General features: G+C 39.1%; 1 protein-coding gene across 2 annotated transcripts in view; it reads left to right on the forward strand.

The window, feature by feature from the left end:
* Nucleotides 1-22,103, forward strand: part of PSD3 (pleckstrin and Sec7 domain containing 3) — a 470,121-nt gene that overhangs the window by 390,536 nt on the left and 57,482 nt on the right. For both annotated transcript variants that reach the window (XM_023515535.1, XM_023515536.1), the window contains exon 12: nt 9,874-9,944. In XM_023515535.1, the coding sequence (XP_023371303.1) occupies nt 9,874-9,944 (71 nt within the window). The remainder of the gene's footprint in view (nt 1-9,873; nt 9,945-22,103) is intronic.

Raw genomic sequence — 22,103 nt, forward strand, 5'->3', positions numbered from 1 at the left:
GTTTATTCTTTACTGCTGAAAACCCATAGTAATTTGTCAAGTTAAATTTGCTTCTTATGCGCCTGAGTGTTTACTGATATCTTATTTCCATATAAAACATTTTCTCGTTGGACTAATCTGTACCAAAATTTTATCCCACCTCACCTTTTCTCTTTAAGCAACCTGAATTTTCTACCATATTTTACCTAAATGATAAAACACTTTTTTAAATAATGTGTTGCATCATATCATATACATGTCTGTCTGGGGCATCTGATGTGTTTTATTTGGGAAGAGGGATTAATCTTTTCTGTGGACACAGCAACAAACCAAAGTCCTTCCTTCAAGGTTTCATTCTACAGAAGGGGAATTTAATAATAAATGTGTGATAATTCACAGGACTGTTAAGAGATCCAAAGAAAAATAAATCCAAGGTCAGGAGAGGGTGAAGGAAGTTCCCAGCTGCTATATGTCAGAGCATAATTAGAGGAAACCCCTGGGTGAGGGCCTCAGCCAAGAGGAGGTGAAAAACCAGACTATAAAGCAGCAAGAAGGCATTTATTGGGCTCTTGGAATTAACAATTTGGGAGGCACAGATTTGGCTAGAAGCCAGGTTGTATTCTGAAGAGAGGGAAATAGGGGGTTTTGAAGAGAAGCTGAGGGTGATCACACAAGTTGTTTTGAAACCTCAAAACCTTTTGTTTTGTTTTGTTTTGTTTGCAAGGTTGCAGCACATGCAGGTGGTCCTGAGAATGGCTTCCTGGCTTCATTCTAGAACTCTGAACCAGAGTGATACCATTTTTGGATATTACATTTCACAAGTGACGTTTGAGCAGAGAGCTAATTGAAGTGGGGGCGGGCAAGTCTTGATGATAGATGGGAAAGTAATATTCTAGCTGGAGAGAATGTAAGATAAAGGAGTAGTTCATTTGTTGAAATCCTAAAAAGTATTTCTGTGACTCTAGTGTCTCAGGTTTTTTCTGAAAAAAGTCACAGAGTCAGAGTAGGTTTGTTGCTTCTTGCACTCTTTTCTTGTAGCTTCCAGCTAATTATTCCTGTTCTTGTTCTGTTCTCTCTTTTCCAACCTCAGCAGAAGCCTGGTAAATTCTCCCTGTGCTACCAGTGAAACCATCCCCTACCCAACTGTGGATATTTGTTTATGAGTCAGGTGTGAACATCCTTGTAGTTCATTGCTTAGATAGAAAGTATTTTATCCACTTTTGTCTCTAATCCTATTGTTTAATTTTATTATTTGTCTTCATATTTGGTATCTCCAATGTCAAGACAGGCTTGGGACAAAATGGAAACAACAGTTATGCTAAAAAATACGCTGTCCTTAACCCTCCCACCAATTAAGGTTGGTTGGTAGGTGCTAAGTACTCCCTTTTTGTTAAAAATGCATCAGTCCTCAGGAGGCTAAGGCAAGAGAGGATGGCTTAAACTCTTGAGTTTGAGGTTGCTATGAGCCATGATACCACCAGGGCACTCTAGCCTTGGGCAACAAAGTGAGCCTGTGGCCTTGAAAGTAATAAAATCAAATAAAATGCATCAGGATGCCTCTAGGTGAACGGTTTCTCAAAATATTGACTAACAAAGAAAAAAATCTGAGTACATGGTGAAATTTTTTAAAAGTCTTTGTGTTTTAGCATGAAAATCGGATGGATTTTTTTTTTTTTAGCAGACTGGAAGTTTCTTTAAAAAAAGAAACTTAATGCTCTCCATATATTAATATTAACTCACCTAATTTTCAGACTAGCTGTGTAAAGTGGGTGCTATCTTGCTCCTATTTTACATAGGAAGAGATTAAACACAGAGCTGGCTAAGTGACTTCCTCAAGGTCACTCAAGTGAAACCTGTGTTTCAGACCAGGTTTTCTGGCTCCTAAATGTAAATGAAAAATACTATGTTCACTCTTTATAAGGGGGTTCACTTAAGATGAACCACAGAGTTCTAGATGAACTCTATAGAGTTCATCTTAATAAAGAATGATGGTATTTGCAATCTTATGAAACTTCATAATTGGGATCCACATCTCCATTCATTGTATTACTGTACATAGAGTGTAGAGAAGGTGAAGGTCAAAAGAAAAATCTGTCATTCTTTTTCAGAGTCCTGCTTAAAACTCCTCCTTTATAGTCTTCCCTAACTTCTAAATCCTATTCATAAGCAGAGTTAATGACTTCTTCCCCATTTTACCTCCTCGATTCCGACTATGACTGGCCTAGGCTAGTGATATGCTACCGTCTGGCTTATTCTTTTCCTATTGTATTAAGTTTTGTTGTTAATGTTGCTGCCTCTGTATGTAAACTTTTCAGGAGGGTGTGTCCTTATAATTTTTTTGTTTGCCTAATATGTAAGTGAACCACATTATAAAGTAATTATGGTTCATTGAACATATTCACTTTATAGATTTGTAACCAAAGATATTAGGTGACTTACTGAAAATCCAAGGAACAGTGAGCATTGTGGTGTGAATAAACTCCAAGTCCCTGGGTCCCAGTTCAGGATACTTTCTGCCATTCCAGGAAGATCATTTTAGGGTAAAAGTCTTGAAGACCTCTTTAAAGGAACAGAGCCATATCCCGAGTGAGTGAACATCACCCCACCAGGAGATATTTTACACAGGGTATTCTTCTAATTCTCTCTTTTGTTTCATGTTCTACAATAGCTGTAAGTTGTAATTCTGGTTCCTTTAAGGCTGTCCCAATCTTTCCTTTTATAAAGTTGACAAAGTGTTCCTATCTGAAAGAGAAAGATTATAAGCATTAACTGATTCTTTTTTAAACATGTGTAAATTGCCTTAAAGGTTTCAGAGATAAATGATAGGAATATAAGATAGTAATAGTACTATTTTATTTCTACCACCCTGTTACAGACCTGGGGATAATTGATACTATCAGTTACTTAGTGTTACGTGACTCATCTCCCAGCTGGTAACTTCTGTTATGCTTACCTGGACTCGATTGCTTTAGGCAGTAATCTCAAAGTGCCCTAACTGCTCTGTTAATTAAGATTTAATAGTACTTCTTCTGGGGCCTGAGGATATTTTTCCTGGAAGAAAGTTAGGGGAAAATAGACAAGGATTACCTTTAACTTCACTTAACGATCTATGAGTCTGTCATCTATTAACTTAATCTAAATCCTTTGCAAACCAATTGCAGAATGCAGACTCCCTCCTGCCTGTATTTTATCTTCAGCTGCCTCGGAGACTGCTTCTTACTAAGGTAGCATATTTCTTCATCCTTGGAGTAGTTTAAGAATTTTGGCCAGTTTTCAGATACCATCACAAGGGAAATAGAGCAGTTTTTAAAATGTCTTGTACCCTGTAAAAATCTAATATAAGCTTGTCGTAATTATATTAGTAGAGAACTTTTGCTGAGCTCATCTTTGTTTCCAAGTTCAGCAAGGTGCTGTTTTATTTTGGAACGCCCTCTCTAGGATCCCATTATATCTTCTCTGCGGGACATAAGGAAATTGAAGGTATTTTGCATTAGAACTATCTCATCCCCGCATTTCTGCTGTTTCTTGGCCTGGCAGGGCCTTCAGGCCATAAGAAAGAATTCTGTCTCATTAATGTGGATATGGCTTACTGACCTTGTCTATGGAATGTCTTTTTGGCATTTTATGTGGGACAATGGGAGAATGTTTTCAAGATACCAGACAGGAAGGAAAGGTTAAATATCAAAGGAAATAAACAGGCAATGTGATCAAAGGAAATAAACAGGAAAACGTATGTACTCTGTCTTCCTGAGCATATTGTGTCTTTTTGATATTAAACCTGAAGAGAAGGAGAACAAAGTAGATGGTCAGGGAACTCAGAGTAAAGAGTGATTAAAAACAGAAGATTTTTGAAGTAGGAAAAAATACTCTGCCCTTTCAATAAAATGGAAAAATTAGAGCAGTAAGATCTTAAAGCCAACCCATTCCCAATATCATTGAAAAGAAATGGAGGGTATAGCATGCATGTAAATTTCTGCATGGAGTTTCAGTGGAAGATTAAAATGGTAAATAATTTTCATTTTCTGGCATATAGCCATCATTACTATTTACTGAATATTTTATTGCTTAGGAATATTCCATACTTTCCTCTTTTTTTTTTTTTTTTTTTGCAGTTTTTGGTCAGGGCTGGGTTTGAACCTGCCACCTCCGGCATATGGGGCCAGCACCCTACTCCTTTGAGCCACAGGTGCTGCCCCTCCATACTTTCCTCTTTGTGAAAAAAGGGTAACAGTTTGTCCCTTCATTCCCAGGTATGCAGTTCACTCTTTTGTAAGGTTCAGTGGTAATAATTGAAGCCAAAATATTATTCCCTATACTTTATACTTCCAAATAGATTTCAACCAATGCATAATCCAGATGAGAAAATATTAACTGGTTTGCAATATTGAAGATTCAGTGATAGTTCTACTATCCCCCACCTTTTAGAGCAACTGCCAGTTTTTCTACTGCAGAACTGTATTTTCTGGGCCTGTGGTGCAAATTAACAATCAATCACAGAAGCTTGTTGGCTTTTTCATTTCTTATTTTAACCCACAGTGGGCTGGAAGCTGTCCCCACGCCAGGGCTGATGGGATAGACTGTTTATAGGCATCCCTCCAGTGTGATTGGGACAGTGCTTTTTCTCATAGGTCAGGGTATGGGCTGAATCGGTCTTTAAATGCAATATCACTCCTGGATCTCAGAGCTCTCCAAGAAGTCATCTCCCGAGTCTGGTTTAACCGGCCTTTCCCTGTACATAACCCAGAGTGAAGGTGCCCTGTGCTCTGGGGAAATACGTGCTGCAGGTCAGGGAGGGGGTCTCAGGTTTCACATCTGTAAAATGGAGATTGTAGTCATGGCTCCCTTGCTGTTTATACATGTCAGGTCTGGGAACAGCTCTTGACATGCTGAGCTTAAACAGCATGTGCTCAGTAAACATTAGCTGCTCTTACTAGTACTACAATTATTATTGGTAAAGGATAATGATTCTGCAAAAATGTTACGCAGTAGCACCGGAGAGGGCAGACACAGAGATTGAGCCTCTATTCCAGGGGTTCTCAACCTGTGGGTCGTGACCCCTTTGGGGGTCTCCTGCATATCAGATATTTACATTACGATTCATAACAGTTGCAAAATTACAGTTATGAAGTAGCAACGAAAATAATTTTATGGTTGGGGTCACCACGACATAAGGAACTGTATTAAAGGGTTGTGGCATTAGGAAGGTTAGGAACCACTGCTCTATTCTTTGATCTGTAGCTCAGATGAGGGATGCCTTTGAAAGCACTAGAGGTAAGTGAGATTAGAGAAAGCACTTGGCTTGTGTTCCTCTCCTGTCCCATTGTCTCCTTTGCTGCCTTAAGTGTCCAGGGCACTGGAGTAGCAGACCTGACCATTGCAAAGGGTTGTAGCCTAGGTGGTTTCTCCTTTTCCATGTATCCTTGAAACATGTCTCCTTTTCTGAACTGTGCTGACTCAGATCATAGCCTCCATGGCAGCTCGCTCTACCTTTCAGAACTGCAGATATAGTTAATAATGAGACATGAGTATGAAATAGAAGCGATGATCTCTACCTGAAAGGATTGTGTGGATCACACAGAACGTACACTGCAGTGTGGATGCTCAGTTACCTGTAACACCTTTCACTTTCCTTTCGTTTTTTCATCTTAATTTATTATACAACTCTATCCATGGTCTGGCCTTTCTCTCTCATCTGGGCTCTTGAAATAGCTTCCTTACTGGGTCCCCTTGTTCTGGTTTCTCTCTCCCTGTCCTCACCTCCATTGTCTCTTATATCCTGCTCCAAAAGTATTCTTCCTAGATTACAAAGTTGGTGAATAAATTCTTTTTTTTAGAAAAAAGGGAAGATAAAAGAACCAGAGAGTCTATTTTTCTCAACATGATGACTTACAGGTTCTGAAACTCTCCCATTATAAAAGATTGAAAAATGATAGATAAAATATTTTTAAACATTTTTCAAATGAATCAATGACCCTGGAACAATGGCAGGGAAATCCTGTTAGGCTAGAAATAAAACTTGAGGGCAGATCTCAGGAGGTGAGCTGACCTTGGGACTGCTAAACCTTCAGGGCATTTGGGGATCTGGGTGGCCAACCAGTACTAGAGATGAAATTACAGTGTTTAGCACAGAAGGACAAAGAGGTGGGGAATATGAAAGAATGGTTAAGACACAAGTGGAATGAGTGAGAAGTCAGAGTGGAGTATTAGGAGATTACAATAGCAGAGACAGTGAGGAGAGACAGCATTCAAAGGCATAATGACTACTGGTCCAAATGACTCATCGGAAGCCCAGAGAACACCAGGCTGAATAAATTTTTAAAAACCCATGCTTAGGGAAAACATTTAGACTCAGAGTGTTGGTAGTGTTGGTAGATGTCTACCAACAGTGATGGTAGACAAAAGATAGCAAAATGATATCTTTATAAGGAAAAGCAATTGTCAACTCAGAATTTTTTTATGAAATGAAGACCTTTTTATCTAAACAAAAATCAGAAATAGATTATAATCAACAATAAGTTAGGGTATACTTTTAAAAAACTAAAAAAGGTAGAATTGGAATGTTCCTAACACAGAGAAATGATAAATGCCTGAGCTATCGGATGCCCCAATTACCCTGATTGGATTAAATGATACTATATGGCTGCATCAAAACATTACATGTATACTGTAAAGATATACAACTATTATATATCCATAAGAATTAGAATTTAGTGGACCCCATGATTGCATTAATGTACATAGTTTACTATAAGAAAAAAAAAAAGAATTAGAATTTAGAAGACCCTTACTGAAGGAACTTCTAAAGATAGACTTCCAGAAGTGATTGAAATGGCCTCTGAAGAACAGTGTGAAGTACAGAAAGAAGTGATGAGCACAGATACAAGTAAACACATGGGCAAATCTAACAGAGAGTAGTAGTTTATAGAAAGATAATGATGCCAATTTTGGTAGCATATTTTTAAAAGGTGTAAAATAATAGACACTTCTCATGTAACGTTGGAGGCAGGTGATTGGAATGATACATTCCAAGGTCTGTGTATTTTCTAGAAGAAAGCAAGCAATTGATTACCTTTGGTAGGCATATTAGTAACTGCCATGAAAGCAGCATAGAAAATGTCTAGCTTAGTAAAGTTCAGTAAACACCTTTTCATGGTGGACACCTGGACATCTACATACCAGCACTCACCACCCCTGTACTGAGAGTCTTCCCAGTCAGTAATGTGTTCACTCATTCCTCCCATCCCGGTCATTGTAACAGTAGTTCCAGCTCTTTACCCTATCTTATGTACCTGATAGGGCCTGTACTGTGCAGTCAGCTTTAGCTCCTTCTCCAGTGTCATTATGAGGAAGGATGCTGCTTGTCATTGGTGTCTGGACCCTTGTCTCACCTGGTGATCTTCCCTCAGGTACAGTAGCAGTGCTGTGTGTGTGGCTTTAAAGCCAGAGCAGTGGAGCCTGCCTCCTCCTTTCCAGCCTACTCTAGTACACAGTGGTCCCTCCTTCTCCTAAATTATACCTGTTGGTCCCTCACTGTCTTCTGTGTTAAAGGAAGGTAACAGTGGTGGTACCTTACTCTGAAGTGTCGTAGTATGAATTAAATGGATTGATGTGTGAGAGCACTCAGGGTAGTACTGTATCACATACCACCTTGATACTGTAGAGCACTTGCCACTAAGTTATCTTTTTGGCAGAATCACAGGTCACTTCATTCATGTCTTAGGCAACTAAATTGTAATTGACCAAAGATAAGATGAAGTTTTATACTTCTGTGAGAGATAGAAAAGAAGAAAATACAAACAACTGACTTGGTGTTAGTCACTCATGGGTGACTATTAAGATCAGTTTCACTTGGGAGAGCTCTTTGGGACTACTAACTAGTTAGTTAGTAGACTTAGCATGGTAATAAGAAAGGATTATTCAAAATTTTGGGGACATGTCCACGGATTCATAGATTTCAGCTTCCAAAGTTAGAAAAACAGATTTATAGATATTTGAACCAGAGAGATCTCAGGATGCTGCTAATCTAGCTCTGAGACTTCAGGGAAAGCCTTTAAACTCCAGGGCCTGTGGTCTCAAACAGAAAACAAAAGGGTTTTCTCCCAAGTTCTCGTCCATCACTAGCTAGTGCTTTGGTGTGAATTACTCACTTTTTAAAATGAAGCACGTTGACTAACTTGTTGGGAATTATCCAGTTAGGTGTTGGTGGAGGACAGGCTAAGTGTCAGACCAAATGAGATCTAGAAGGGTCTGGAAACCAGCTAGTCTGCTCCCCAGTCTGACGTCTGCCCCACAGCAGGCCAACCGTGATCCTGCTATGCTCCCCTGGCCCCTAGTCACATCCCTGTGCACACTTGTCACATGGGTAGGATCAGAATCTAACCTATTAAACAATATAGTCACTATTTCTTATATATTTGATCTGTGGTTTTTACTGGTCGCATTTTTTTTTCTTTACAAAGGAGAAAATACTCTTATCTTTTTTTGGTTGCATATTTTTGAGTACACACTTTTAAACCTCTCCTAGTGGAAACAGAAGGATTGATGTTTTTTTTACTTCCCCTGGAAACCTGCAGAGCGGATGTTTTCAGCCCCTTCTTGCCAGGTACATATCTCAGTATGGTGTTGTCAGGAGTGCCTGTATTGTGTATATTCACCTAGTTCCAAGCCTAAGAATTCCCAAATATGTGTATTCAGTCAAAAGAAATTTAAAGGATTTGTTTAGAGTAGTATACTCCCTAATTTAATCAGGTATCCCCATTAAAGAAGGCCTACAGACAGCCAGGCATTTACTAAAGGAAAATAAATAAATGAATCTCCCTATATATTTGGATAGACATGTATAGAAAAATGATATTATGATATTCAGGTGATAATATTTTCCAGTTACAGATTTTAATTTTATTAAGATTAAGAATAAAAAGACTTTTATTAATCTAAACTTTTGCTTTAGAACAATTTATAAGATTTTATGTAAACCAATAGAGAAATATTATTTTATACTCCAGAGAAATATAATCAAAAGGAATGTAAGGACTTCTGAAAGAATTGATATAATTTGGAGAATTTTTTATAATGGTGCCTGCTATCCACCTAACACTGTGTTAGGTTCTGTGAATTCAAAAGATGAAAGGTAACCTGCCCTCAAGTCATTCACAGGCTGGTGACAGAGACATGTAGACAAAACAAATTACATTGCAGCAAGATCTGCAGCAGAGAGATTCACAGATTGCCGTAGGAGTAATAATAATTAAAGTTAGAATCTGGCTAAGGGGATGTGGGAGAAATGCCAAAAGTGGTCCTTCCATATTCTGAGACTGTTTTATGATTCTTAGGGGACTTAGAAGAAACCACGAGGGATCTGGTACATGAGCCTTTTAAGCTTTCTTCTGAATTACTATGTATTTCTAAGATGCCTTTTTTGCTTTCCAAGGCTGTAAATCATCTGTGTAGAGGGCAAGCTGGTGCCACTTGCTACCTGGGTCCAGCGTCCAGCTTCTATTCTTCCTAATTATAGGACCAGGAGCAGGTTACTTCTCCACGCTCCAGTTTTATAAAAAGAGAAGAGTAGATAGTAACTACCAGGCAGTATTATCATAAGGATTAATAATATATGAGAAAAATTTTAGAATACTGCCTGTACACCATAAAGCTCAAGAAAATTTTAGTTTTGGGCAGTGCCTGTGTAGGGCACTGGCCCCAAATGCCAGAAGTGGTGAGTTCAAACCCAGCCCTGGCCAAAAAGTGCAAAAAAAAGAAAAAAAAATTTTAGTTCTTATTGTTACTAGTAGCTAACAAACTGGAAATGTTGAAACACATCATGGTTGGATTCTCGTTCTAAAATGCTAATTGATGTCGATTAAAATTTTATGCTTTTTTTTTTTTCGTTCTTTCTAGCTCCAAGAGGAAAGCGAGGATGGAAAACTTTTTATGCTGTACTGAAGGGAACAGTTCTATACTTGCAAAAGGTAAAAGCAAAATAAATAAATAAAACTCAAAACTTTATGAAATGACAAACAAAGTTACCCAAAGAGGTATTCACTTTGTACAACAAAGCCCTATTAAACTCTCAAAAGACTGTTTAACTGATTTAATTGTTTAAATCATTTCTTAGATTTTTTTTTTTTGCTTTTGGTGAAAAAATGTTCTGTGGACACACACGTGCACACATACAAACGAGTGGACAGGCTGTGTTCTGACTCTTTTCAATAAGAAATATTAAACATGAGCTGGCAAATTAGACTTCATATGGTCTGTGCAGGTGCAGACCTGTGGCAGCATCCATTTCAGCAAATGTTTATGCCATAGATTAGTTATAGCCTTCATTTATATATTATTTAACTGTCTGAATTTCAATCCTGCCTAAGCTGGATACATGTAATTTTCATTCACATCCTAAAACATTTATACTGAACAATGCAAATATATTCCAAATGACCTGGGTAAAGCTTTGACCAGAGCATTCCCTGTCAACATCCTTTCTTCCAGGTTTCAAAATCTGGCTGTGTGGGGAGGGGTCCAGTTTAGAAGTTCTCGCCCTTGAAAAGGCAGTGCCTGGAGTTTCCATCTCCTTAGCTCTGTGTGGGTGCAGGTGGGAAGGTTGTGTGTTGACTGGAATGAGTGTAGCACTGTCCAGGGCCTTGCAGGATTGTGACTCCCACTAGGAAGGGACAGTCACTGAATCAGGGCTGGACAGAAACAAAGCATAAACAGCGCTGCCCTCGATGGTGTCTGTTAGGGAAAGAGTGTTTTTATTGGGATAAAAAACATGTACCATGAAATCTACTGCTTTAAATGTTAAAATGTGCAGTACAGTGTTGTTGACTGTAAGCACCATGGTACAGCAGATGTAGAGAATCTTTATCTTGTATCACAGAAACCCTGTACACATTGGACAGCGGTTCCCCATCCCACCTCCTCACCCCCTCTTCAGTCCCTGGCAACCACATTCCACTTTGTTCCTTCCTGTGAGTTTGTTTTCCATGCCTCGTGTGAGTGGAATCATGTAGCGTTTGTCCTTCTCTGACAGCCTTTTCTCACTTAGCACACGCCTGTCATGGTTTATTCCTGTGGTAGCCTGTGTCAGCATTTCAGTCCTTTTTACTGCTGCATAATACCACGTCGTCTCCTAGTGATACACAGTTGTCTCCTAGTATCTGCAGTTCCACTTTCCACAGTTCCTGCTGCCTGTGGTCTGAAAATGAGATGAAAGAATTCTAGAAAATTAACAGTTCTCAAGTTCAAAATTGCATGCCCTTCTAAGTAGCATGATGAAATCTCTGTGTCCTGCTCTATCCCTCCTGGGATGTGACTCATGCCTTTGTCCAGCACACAGGTGCTGTACATCCTGCCCTAATAGCTTCCTCTATTGGCTATCAACAGTTATGATATCATCGTGCTTTTGTTCCAGTAATCCTTATTTTACTAATAATGGTCTCAAAAAGTCATGATGCTGGCATGTTGTTATAGTGATCTATTTTCTAGCCACTTACTGTGCCTAATTTAGAAATTAAGCTTCATCAAAAGTATGTATGTATAGAAAAATACATAGTGTTCAGTCATCCCTTGGTCTGGTCAGGGAAGTGATTCCAGGAGCCCCAGGCTATACCAAAATACGTGTGTGCCCTGTGGAACCCACATGTTTGCAAAGTCAGCCCTCCATGTACTCTGGTTCCGTGTCATGCAGATGCTTTATTTTCAGTCCACGTTTGGTTGGAAACAGAGCACAGGTGGCCTGTGCCGTTCAGGCTCCTGTTGCTCAAGGGCCATCTGTACATGGGGTTTGATGCTACTGCCATTTCAGGCATCCCCAGGGAGGTGTGGGATGTGTCCCCTGTAGTTAAGAGGTGACTCCTATGCCATATTTTCTTTATTCATTCATCCATTATTTCCACCTCTTGGCTATCATGAATAATGGTACAGCAAACATGGAGTACAATATATCTTTCCAAGATCCTAATTTCATTTATTTTGGATAAAATACCCAGGATCTCTGGGTCATAAGGAGTTCTATTTTTCATTTCCTATGCCACTTCCATACTGTTTTCCAAAGCAGTTATGCCCCAGCCACAGTATTCAAGGGTTTCCCTACGTCCTTGGTAACACTTACTTTGTTTGTTTTCCTTTATTAATGGCCATCCTAACAGATGTGAGCTGATGTCCAATTATGGTTTTCATTTGCTCCTAAAAATAGGAAAAAACTAAACTGTTTTTCAACAGTTTAAGCTTTAAAAATACATAGTATCTAGTCATCCCTTAGCTTGCTCAGGGAACAACACTCTTATTCAATATAGACTACTTCCATGACCCCAAATTCTCCAGCACACACCAGTTGGGTGGCTTCCAATTCAATTCCGTTTTGACACTATATACCTGGAGATAGCTTCAGATCCCACAGATTGAGGGCTCAGCCCACAAAACTGCCCTCCACTTCAGATGCCAGTTTCAACTAGTAGGTTGTCACCTATAAGACCGACTGGCTATAAATTGGGGTCTGCATAATCCCTTCCTCAGGTTTGCTTGATTTGCTAAAGTGGCTCACACAACTCAGTGAAACATTTAACTTGCATAGGTTCATTTATTATAGAGGATATCACAAAGGTGCAGGTGAAGAGCCAGATGGAAAGATGCACAGGGCAAGGTATAGGAAAATGGACATGGACCTTCTTTGCCAGGTTCAGCTGTTCAGCTCTCCAGAAGCTCTCCTGTACCTGCCCTTTGGGTTTTCATGGTAGCTACATTATGTCAGTGTGGTTGATTACAGCATTGGCTGTTGGTGCACCAGACCCTCCTTCCTTCCCCTTTTGGGAAGTTGTGGGTGAGGCTGAGAATCCCCAAACTCTAGTCCTACCTTGGTCTTTCTGGCTACTAGCCCCCATCCTAAGGCTATCTCAGCGTCACTAACCTTCAGTCATCTCATTAGCATACCAAAACACTCATTTCACTCAGATTTTATGGGTTTTAGGAGCTCAGTCCCAGGAAATGAGTGTGAAGACCAAATACACACTAATTGTTATAAATGTTTTGTATTAAAAGTAACCATATATCAGATCTATGGCTCACAAATACTCTCTCTAGTTCTCTAGGTTACCTTTCCAGAAAACTCTGCTGCTATTTTTTCCTGTGTTGAAGCCTTTAAATTTAATATGTATTTTTTTTTTCTGTGTTGAAGCTTTTAAATTTAATAGGTAGTCTCACTTGTCTACTTTTTGTTTTTATAGCATGTGCCTTTGGTGGCCTATCCAGAAATCAGTGCCAAGTTCAGTGTTATAAAGCTTTTCCCTTATGTTTTCTTCTAGGAATTTTATGGTTTCTAATCTCATGTTTATGAGTCTTTAATCCATTTTGAGTTGATTTTTGTGTTTGGTATAAAACACCAATCCAATTTCATTCGTTTGCACGTAGCCATATAGTTTTATAGCACCATTTGTTGAAGAAGAGACTGTTTTCCCCATTGTGCGTTCTTGGCCCACTGTTGCAGATCATTTGACCGTATATATATGGCATTTTCTTGGCTCTCTGTTTTGTTCCATCAGTCTGTGTACCTGTCTTTATGCCGATACCATGCTGTTTTGATACTGTAGCTTTTTAAGACAATATATTTTGAAATCTGGGATGTGAGGCCTGCAGATTCTTGCTGAAGATTGTTTTTTGTGTTATTCGGGGTCTTCAGTGATTCCACCTGAATTTTAGGAGTGTTTTTTCTTTTTCTGTAAAAAATAGACCGAGATGTCAATAAGGATTCAATTGACTCTGTAAATTGGTATGGGCAGTGTAGACATTTTAACACTATTAAATCTTCCGTTTCCTGAACATGGCTTGCCTTTCCATTTACCTGTGTCTTTTGAAATTGCTTTCAGCAACATTTTATAGTTTTAAGTGTATAAACCTTTCTCCTCTTTGGTCAAGTTTATTCCTAAGTATCTTTTATCCTTTTTGATGCTATTGTAATTGGGATTATTAATTTCTTTTTCAGAATAATCATTCTTAATTGGCTTAAAAAATGTCATTGCTGTACATTGATTTGTGTCTTGCAACTTTGCTGAATTTATTAGTTCTAGCAATTTTGGAGTAGAATCTTTAGGTTTTCTATATATAAGATCATGTGAAGCTGTTCCTAATATGAGTGGGTTTTATCATGAAAGAATATTGAATTTTGGGGCAGAGACTGCGGCTCAAGGAGTAGGGCGCCAGCCCCATATACCAGAGATGGCAGGTTCAAACCCAGCCCCGGCCAAAAACTGCAAAAAAAAGGAAAAAAGAATGTTGAATTTTTTCAAGTGCTTTTCCTGCATCTATTGAATGTTTATGTGATGTTTTTATCCTTTGTTAATATGGTGTATCACTTTGACCTTTGTCTGTTGAACTATCATGACATCTCAGGGATAAATCCCACTTAGTTATGGTATATGATCCTTTTAATATATTGATGAAATCATTTTGCTACTATTTTGTTTAGAGTTGTTGCATCTATGTTCATCAAGGATATTGCCCAGGCAATTTTGTTTCGTATAATTTTGTTTCCTGGTTTTAATATCAGGGTCATGCTAGCCTTATAAAATGATTTTGGAAGTGTTCCTTCCTTTTCAGTTTTTTGGAAGAGTTTCAGAAGGATTGGCGTTAGTTCTTTAACTGATGGAATTCATTGGTGAAGCCATCTGGTCCTAGGCTTTTCTTTGTTGAGAGAGTTTGATTGCTGTTTCAGTCTTCTAACAAATATAAATACATTCAGATTCTCTACATTTCCATAATTCATTGTTGGTAGTTGTCTGTTTCTAGTAATTTATCCATTTCTTCTAGGTTATCCAATTTGTTGGCATATAATCACTCACAGTAGTTTCTTATAATCCTTTTAATTTATGTGGCATCTGTTACAATGCATCCTCTTTCATTTCTGATTTTGTTTATTTAAATCTTTTTTTTTTCTCAGTCAAAGATTTGTCAGTTTTATTGACCTTTACAAAAACAAGGTCCTTAGGCCGGGCATGGTGTATCACACCCCTAATCCTAGCACTTTGGAAGGCGAATGGGAGGATTACTTGTGACCAGGAGATTGAGACCAGCTTAAGCAAACGTGAGATATCATCTCTACAAAAAAATAGAAAAATTAGCCAGATTAGTGGCACTCACCTATCATCCTACCTACTCACCCACACAGAATCACTAGAGCTGAGGCATGTGAGGTTGCAGTGAGCTCTAATGATGCACTCTAGCCCCAACAACAGAGAAAGACCCTGACCCCAAAAAAGAAAGTCTTAGTTTTGTTGATTTTTTTCTATTGATTTTCTGCTTCCTATTTCACTAATTTTGCTCTAATCTTCATTCATTCCTTCCTCTGCTTTGTGATTAGTCTGTTCCTTATTTTCTAGTTTCTTTAGGTATAAAATTAGGTTGTTTATTTAAGATCTTTTTCTTAAAAAAAAAAAAGATCTTTTTCTTAATGTATATGCTGTACACATCCCTGTTGATATTGTTTTTATGGCATTCTAAAAGTTTTAATATATTTTGTGTCCATTTTCATTTGTCTCAAATTATTTTCCAATTTTCCCTTTTGATTTTTTTTTTTTACTCATTGATTTTTCGAAAGCGTGCTATTTAATTTCCATGTATTTGTGAGCTCTACAATTTTCTGCTAATTATTTCTAATTTCATTCAATTGCAGTTAGAAAACATGGTATGATTTTAGTCTCCTAAGTTTGTTAAGACTTATTTTGTGCCCTAATGTGATCTTTTGGGGAGGAAGTTCATACACACTTGGAAAGAATGTATATTTTGCTGCTGTTGGGTAAAATGTTCTTTGTCCGCTAGATAGATCTTCTGTCTGGATGTTATATACATTATTGAGAGGGGAATGTGGAAATCTTCAAGTTCATACATACTTTGTTCTGCTTCATCAAGTCTGCTCTTGAACTCCTTACTTGAACTTTTTAGTCCAGTTATTCATCAGCGTAAAATTTTCTGTTTGGTTCCTTTTAATATTTTCTGTCTCATTGACACCCCTCTCATTTTGTTTATTCATCATTTTCTTCAGCTTATTCAGCATCTGTATTGTAGTTATTTTCTCTTTTTATTTTGAGATGGGGTCTCACTGTGTTGGAATGTCATGGCCATAGGTTACTATAACCATGACCTCCTGGGCCCAATCAGTCCTTCATATTAGCCTCCCAAGTAGCTAAGACTACAGGCGTGCACCCTTATGGCTGATTTACTATTACTCTAAACATTTCAAAATGTTAAAATGCCACATATTGTTAGATTGAAATAATTATTTTTTAAAACTACCCTTCCTTAGTCCATCTAGATCCCTAGTCAAAAGGATTCAACTATACTATGTATCTTTCATCAACGTTTTGTATATTACCAGAACAGCTATGTAAGGAACATTTTTATAATTATGTTTTGTTGTATTCTTTATTGGAACTTTTTTCAGATGTCTAGATTAGGAAGACCATATCCACAACAAACCCTTTTGTTGTCTCCCTTTTGGAATAGATAGAATAAAGCATATTAGAGCATGGCATGCCTCTCCTTGGACCAAGCTCTCTTTGTGGGTAGATATCCTTTGCAAAGAAAGGTATGGAGTTAGCTGAAGCTCAAAGATCAAAAGAAAATGACTTACAGCATCCATCTAAATTTTACACTTGACTTTAGAAAAGGGAGAAATGGAGACAATTGTTGATATTCTTAGGTTATCCATGCTCTTAGGTGGCCAGATATCTTGTATTGTCTTTGTTTCCCTGTGGAGTCAGCACAGCTTCTAATTCATAAGTCAACTGCTCTGGCCTCCACCAAATCAGCATGCTTGTGCCTGCTGGACCCACACTGGTCCTTTCAGCTAGCCTTGTCTCTGCAGGGAAGAACCCTTTGAAATTAAATTTCACATATCACAGCTGTTTCCCCAGCATAAATCCCATTCTCTTGGCTCACTTTTTCATTTTCTCTGAAATTTCTGTAAGGGGCACAGCTGTCTTCAGCAAAACCATTTCTTTGAATACCTAGCCACAGGATTTCCACCCACTCTGTCTCGAGGTGGGCCTGGGAAGAGAAAAATACTCTTGCATTCAACATTAGAGAGAAGTGACACAAAGAGAGATGCTGTTTCCAAGTCACCAGCTTTTTCTAGCTTATTCTCTTCTCACTCAGATAAGTATAGTGGGAGGTTGAGTCATACCGACATAGACAAGCAGAGGCTAAATATTGACAAGGGAACAACTTTGTAAACTTTGAAGCTTCAGCATCAGTTTAGACAGAGCTTCTAGATTCTCCAGATTTAGGTTACCTCTGGAGTATGGCAGATGTACAGTTAGGGAAAGATGGGTGGAATTGCTTTTATAAAGAGAATAACTTAGCACTGAGACAATTATACATTTGTGTAGGAAAGAGAAAAGTAGAGTGCGGGTTATCTAGCAGGTTGCAATTGCACTTCAATCGATAAGAATACAAGCATGGCAGTAAAATGTCTGCTTAGGATAACAGTAAGCCTGAAAACATTAGTCATGTTTGTAACCAATCTCTACTCTCTTATTATTGTTAATGCTCTTTTTTTAAGGCAGAAAAAATGTGACAAATGTTTAAAATCTCAGCTTGTAAACAATTAATATCTGTTCACAGAAACCTCACAGAAATCCTAGTCTCTGGTAGGACCTAGAGAATAGTTCATCAATCATTGGAAGCTTAATCTTAGGCCTGAGACTTATATGGCTCTATCTATCTGATTCTCTAAATTTGCTTCTTTGGGCTGGGCACAGTGGTTCACACCTGTAATCCTAGCACTCTGGGAGGCCGAGACAGGTAAATTGCTGGAGGTCAGGAGTTCAAGACCAGCTTGAACAAGAACGAGACCCTGTCTCTAAAAACTAGCTAGGTGTTGTGGTGGGCACCTATGTCCCAGCTACTTGGGAAGCTGAGACAAGAGGATCACTTGAGCCCAGGACTTAGAGGTTGCCATGGACTATGATGCCATGGCCCTCTACCAAGGCAACATAGTAAGACTCTGTCTCAAAAAAATAAATAAACTAACTTCTTCCTGACTTGTAAAATTAACAAACTAGAAGGAAGTGGATCATACAGATATGAAGACCCTTTGGGCATCTCCACGTATAAGTGCCAAGCACTGTGAAGTTAATAGAATGTTGTCTGTCCCAGAGCAGACTTTTGCTCAGAATACCCTCCAGAAACAACAGAAATAAGTACTTGGACTTCTTTCTCTTACAGTTATGTCTGGGTGGTAGAGAGTGTTGGAGGCCTAGTACTGAAGATAGGTATGTCCTACAGAGGGCTACTAATGTCCCATTGCTGGAAATCTAATCTGCCAGCAAAAAATAAATATGATTACAAGAAGGTTTGGGGGTTATGCAGTTTGGATTTTATACCCTCCCATAGTTGTTTAGAGTTTATCACATGTCAAGTGCTGTGCACAATTCTGGGCTTCCCAAGATGACTAAGAAATAGTCCCTGCCTACATACAGCTCAAAAAATAGAAGAAAAACAAGTAAGTTGAGCAGTCACTAAATAATGGGCTGAATTAATGGAGGTGTGGAAAAATCTTACTGAAGAGGGACACCCAGACATGCTTGCAAATGTCAGAGGATGAATCCCTTGGAGGACATGTCCTTGAACTGGTACACCTTGAACTGATGCCTGAAGGGTGAGCAGGAGTTCGCCAGACAGGCAAGGCAAGAAAAAAGCATTTTAGCTAAAGAAGGAGAAAAATAACAGATTTGAGAGAATGCAGCATGTTCAAAGAATCAAAAACCAGCGTTTCACCTTTGAATTATTGGATGGATGAGGAGTAGCAAGCAGTAGAAAGATGATGAAATTTTTTTTTCTTAAATAATGAATGTATATAATCATAACCAAAGAGATGATGTCACAGTATCATAAACTGTTCAGTTTACAAAAGAAGCTGTTTTCTTCCCAGAAGAAATTTCAAGCTCTTTGAGTCTGAGGTCACTGATGTTCCCCCTACCCAGATGCTTATAGGATTGAGATGGCATTGTACCCATACTAGGCTGCCCATCTCACAGGGCCTGCCCTACATATCGCTCCCCTCTCTGTGCTCTTAGAATGCCAATATTAACTCTCCTGGGATTCAAGCAAAGCTGAGAAAGTCACCCCTTCTCCTTCCCTTCTTCAGCCAGTTCTCCACTATTTGAGTTGAAGAGTAATGAGAAAAGTCCCACCTTTCCCCTAGCCTAAGGCTGGCTTAATTCAGGTTGGCAAAGACTCATTATACAGCATCCTGTGTGACAGGGGCTATGCCAGGTATAGGGCTGCAGAGATCACAGAACCTAGCATCTGTCCTTCAGGCCCTTGCTAGCACACCTGGGTTCCTCATTCATTCTCTTTTCTTCACACACCTTTCTACCCCATGTAAATTCCTCAGCATCGAAGATTCTGTCCAAAAGATTCCAGTAACTCCTCCCTCCTGAGTGCCCTGCATTTTTCCCGAGTGAGCAGGTACTCATCACTCCTCTACCCTCTGCTGCTGCCAGTGTGCTGCTCCTAAATGAGGGGGTAGTCTTGCCCAAGACAGAAGGAAGAAGAGCATGGGTTTTCTTGATTGAATGGATTAGATGGGTCCTCTAAAGAGGTCATTATGAGCACAGCTGGCTCCTTTAAAGACCATCTTTCCTTGACTGTAAGTGCATCCACCCCACATGCTACACAACCCATTGGAATAGCAGTCTCTTTAGGGTCTCATTTCACTGGCAGTTTCCCTTCAATTAAGCCTTTTGTCAAGAATTCTCAAGTGTGAAATAGCTGGTAATGACTTTTACCCATATAGAACAATTCATTAAGAGTGGAAAGTAATAGCAAAAGCTTTACCCTCCTCCAAAAACCAAACAAAGAGAAACAATAGTCACCACGAGCAGAACCAGGCACAGCCAAAACTATACTGGAATAAGTCCTGGCAGTCCTCATTCACTTAGCCTCCTTCCTGCTCCCTTCCCAGACAGACAGAGGCTTGCTGCAAAGGATTTTGACTACTCCTATAGGAAACTTAAGAGTTAATAAGTAATACCTCATGCCTCTCAAGCTTATAACCCATGCTGTGTGTGTGTTGCCCTTCTGTCACATGCCTCTGTCTGTGTAAGGGTCTCACAGAAAAGCGATGTCACAGAGAATAAGCACGCTTATTAAAATTGTGCTTTAAATAAAGGTGACCATCTGCTGGCTCAGGCAAAATGGCGAGCTTTCTTTATTTATGGTTGGTTTATATAGTCAATCTCATGCATGCGCACCATACAGCAATGACCTCATTAATTCATTTGAACATCTTATGACCATCCACCCTGTAAGTAGCTCCTCCCTGGTAATCTGATAATCCACCCAATATACATCGTTAAGCATAACCCTTTCAATATAACCCAGTTTAGTGTAACTTAATGAAAAACATGTTGTCAGTCATTACTTTCTTTGTTTCTTATCTGATGAAGCCTGAGGCTACAGGGGAAAGAGACAATTTGGATGTCTGTTCTACTGACCATGCCGTTTGGAGGCAGTTACTTCGAATCTTTAAGCAAAGCATTGAGAAACTTCTTGGGCATACAGGAATTTGTGTGCAAACCTCTGCTCCCATGTAGGCCTTAAGTCAGGGGGGTTTTGCTGGAGACTTTTATAAGGAATTCTCAGGCTGGACTTCTCAAAAGCCTTTCATGAGCCCAGGTTTCATCTGTGCCATTAGATACCTGTATGCATTGGGTAAATTCTTCTTCTCCTGAGGTCCCCTAACATATTACCATTCCCAGACCTGTCAGCAAGCAACCTTCATCACTTATCACAGATCAGGAAAGGTTACTGATGGGTATCTGGCCAGTTTTCCAATGGGCTTTTTCATTGGCCTTATAAAGTCCACCTTAATTCCTTAACACCGTCTGGAAATGCTATTCCAGCCAAAGCCTTGGTCATGTTAGGCCTGCAACTAACTCGGCCATATGGGACTCTGCCTCAGTTTCTCACAAGTGTGCCTGCACGAAGTCTTTTCACTGCTCTCTCTCAAATGGCATTTTTGGCCAGTGGCATATAGGCAAAACCCAGCATGTGGTGGAACACAGCCATGTGGTATCAAGCAGCCTCTTAGATTTTAAAGTGACAGCTCTGTTAGGCCAGGGTCTCTGCCCTTGGCTTCCTCAGATCCTTCAGGAAAATATGTCTCTTGGAAGACTAATAAAAGATTGTTCCCCAAAAAAGAACCAGACCTTTAAGAGTATGGAAAGTCTTATTCCAAAAGGTAGACATGTCTTCCTAAACTACCAAGTCTGCCACTTAACTAATTTCTGATTGGAGCCATTAATTATCCTCTCTGAGCCTCAGTTCATCTGTAAAAGGGGAGAAATTATCTTACATGGCTGATATAAAATTTTTTTTAAATATATGAAAAAAGCACCTATTATATGCTGGGTTAACAGTAAGTATTGATTCCCTTCCCAGTGACTCATTAAAAGTGAGAGTATTTTTTTTTAGGTCCTTTCCTTATTCTTTTTTTCTTTAATAGATAGCATTTTTTTTTTAATTTGTTGTTTGGGATTCATTGAGGATAGGAATTCATTGGTTGCATTTATTAGATAAAGTCCCTCTTCCCTTCCTGATTCTTGACAGTCTCATAAGGAGTAAAGTGACTGCCTCAGACTTCTTTCCTTTATCTTTTCACAGTCCTTCAACAATAGTCTGTGTGATGAAGTGATTAAGAGTGAGTTAAGCCATCTCAGTCATCCAAATACAGACCTTTTTCTTCTGCGCTAGCTCTTTTGAAAAACAAGTAATTCCTTCCACTCTTTCTTTCCACTTCACATCAAACACAGATGCCCCATAAATTTTCCTAGAACTGGTATAGGGAGTAATAGGCAAGGCAAGGGCTTCATGTTCTGGAATTAGCAGTGTGGCATGGACACTGGTCAAAGATACCATGCCAACGTTTTTCCTCATTTCTGTGTGACCCTAGGTCTGCATACTCAGCTTTCAATTAGAGGGATTGTACCAGAGATCAGACACGTGCATCTTGTTAACTCTCCCACCACCCCAGTCCTGGAGGTTAAGGTACTCCCTGACTTGGGCCTTCTCTTCTATGAAAAAGCCAACTCTACTATACTCTACAATACTCTATCCACTCACTGCGTATGGCAAAA

The sequence above is a fragment of the Otolemur garnettii genome, unplaced genomic scaffold, assembly GCF_000181295.1.
Source record: "Otolemur garnettii isolate 467f Iridium unplaced genomic scaffold, OtoGar3 scaffold00074, whole genome shotgun sequence".
In the NCBI taxonomy this organism is placed as follows: Eukaryota; Metazoa; Chordata; class Mammalia; order Primates; family Galagidae; genus Otolemur; species Otolemur garnettii.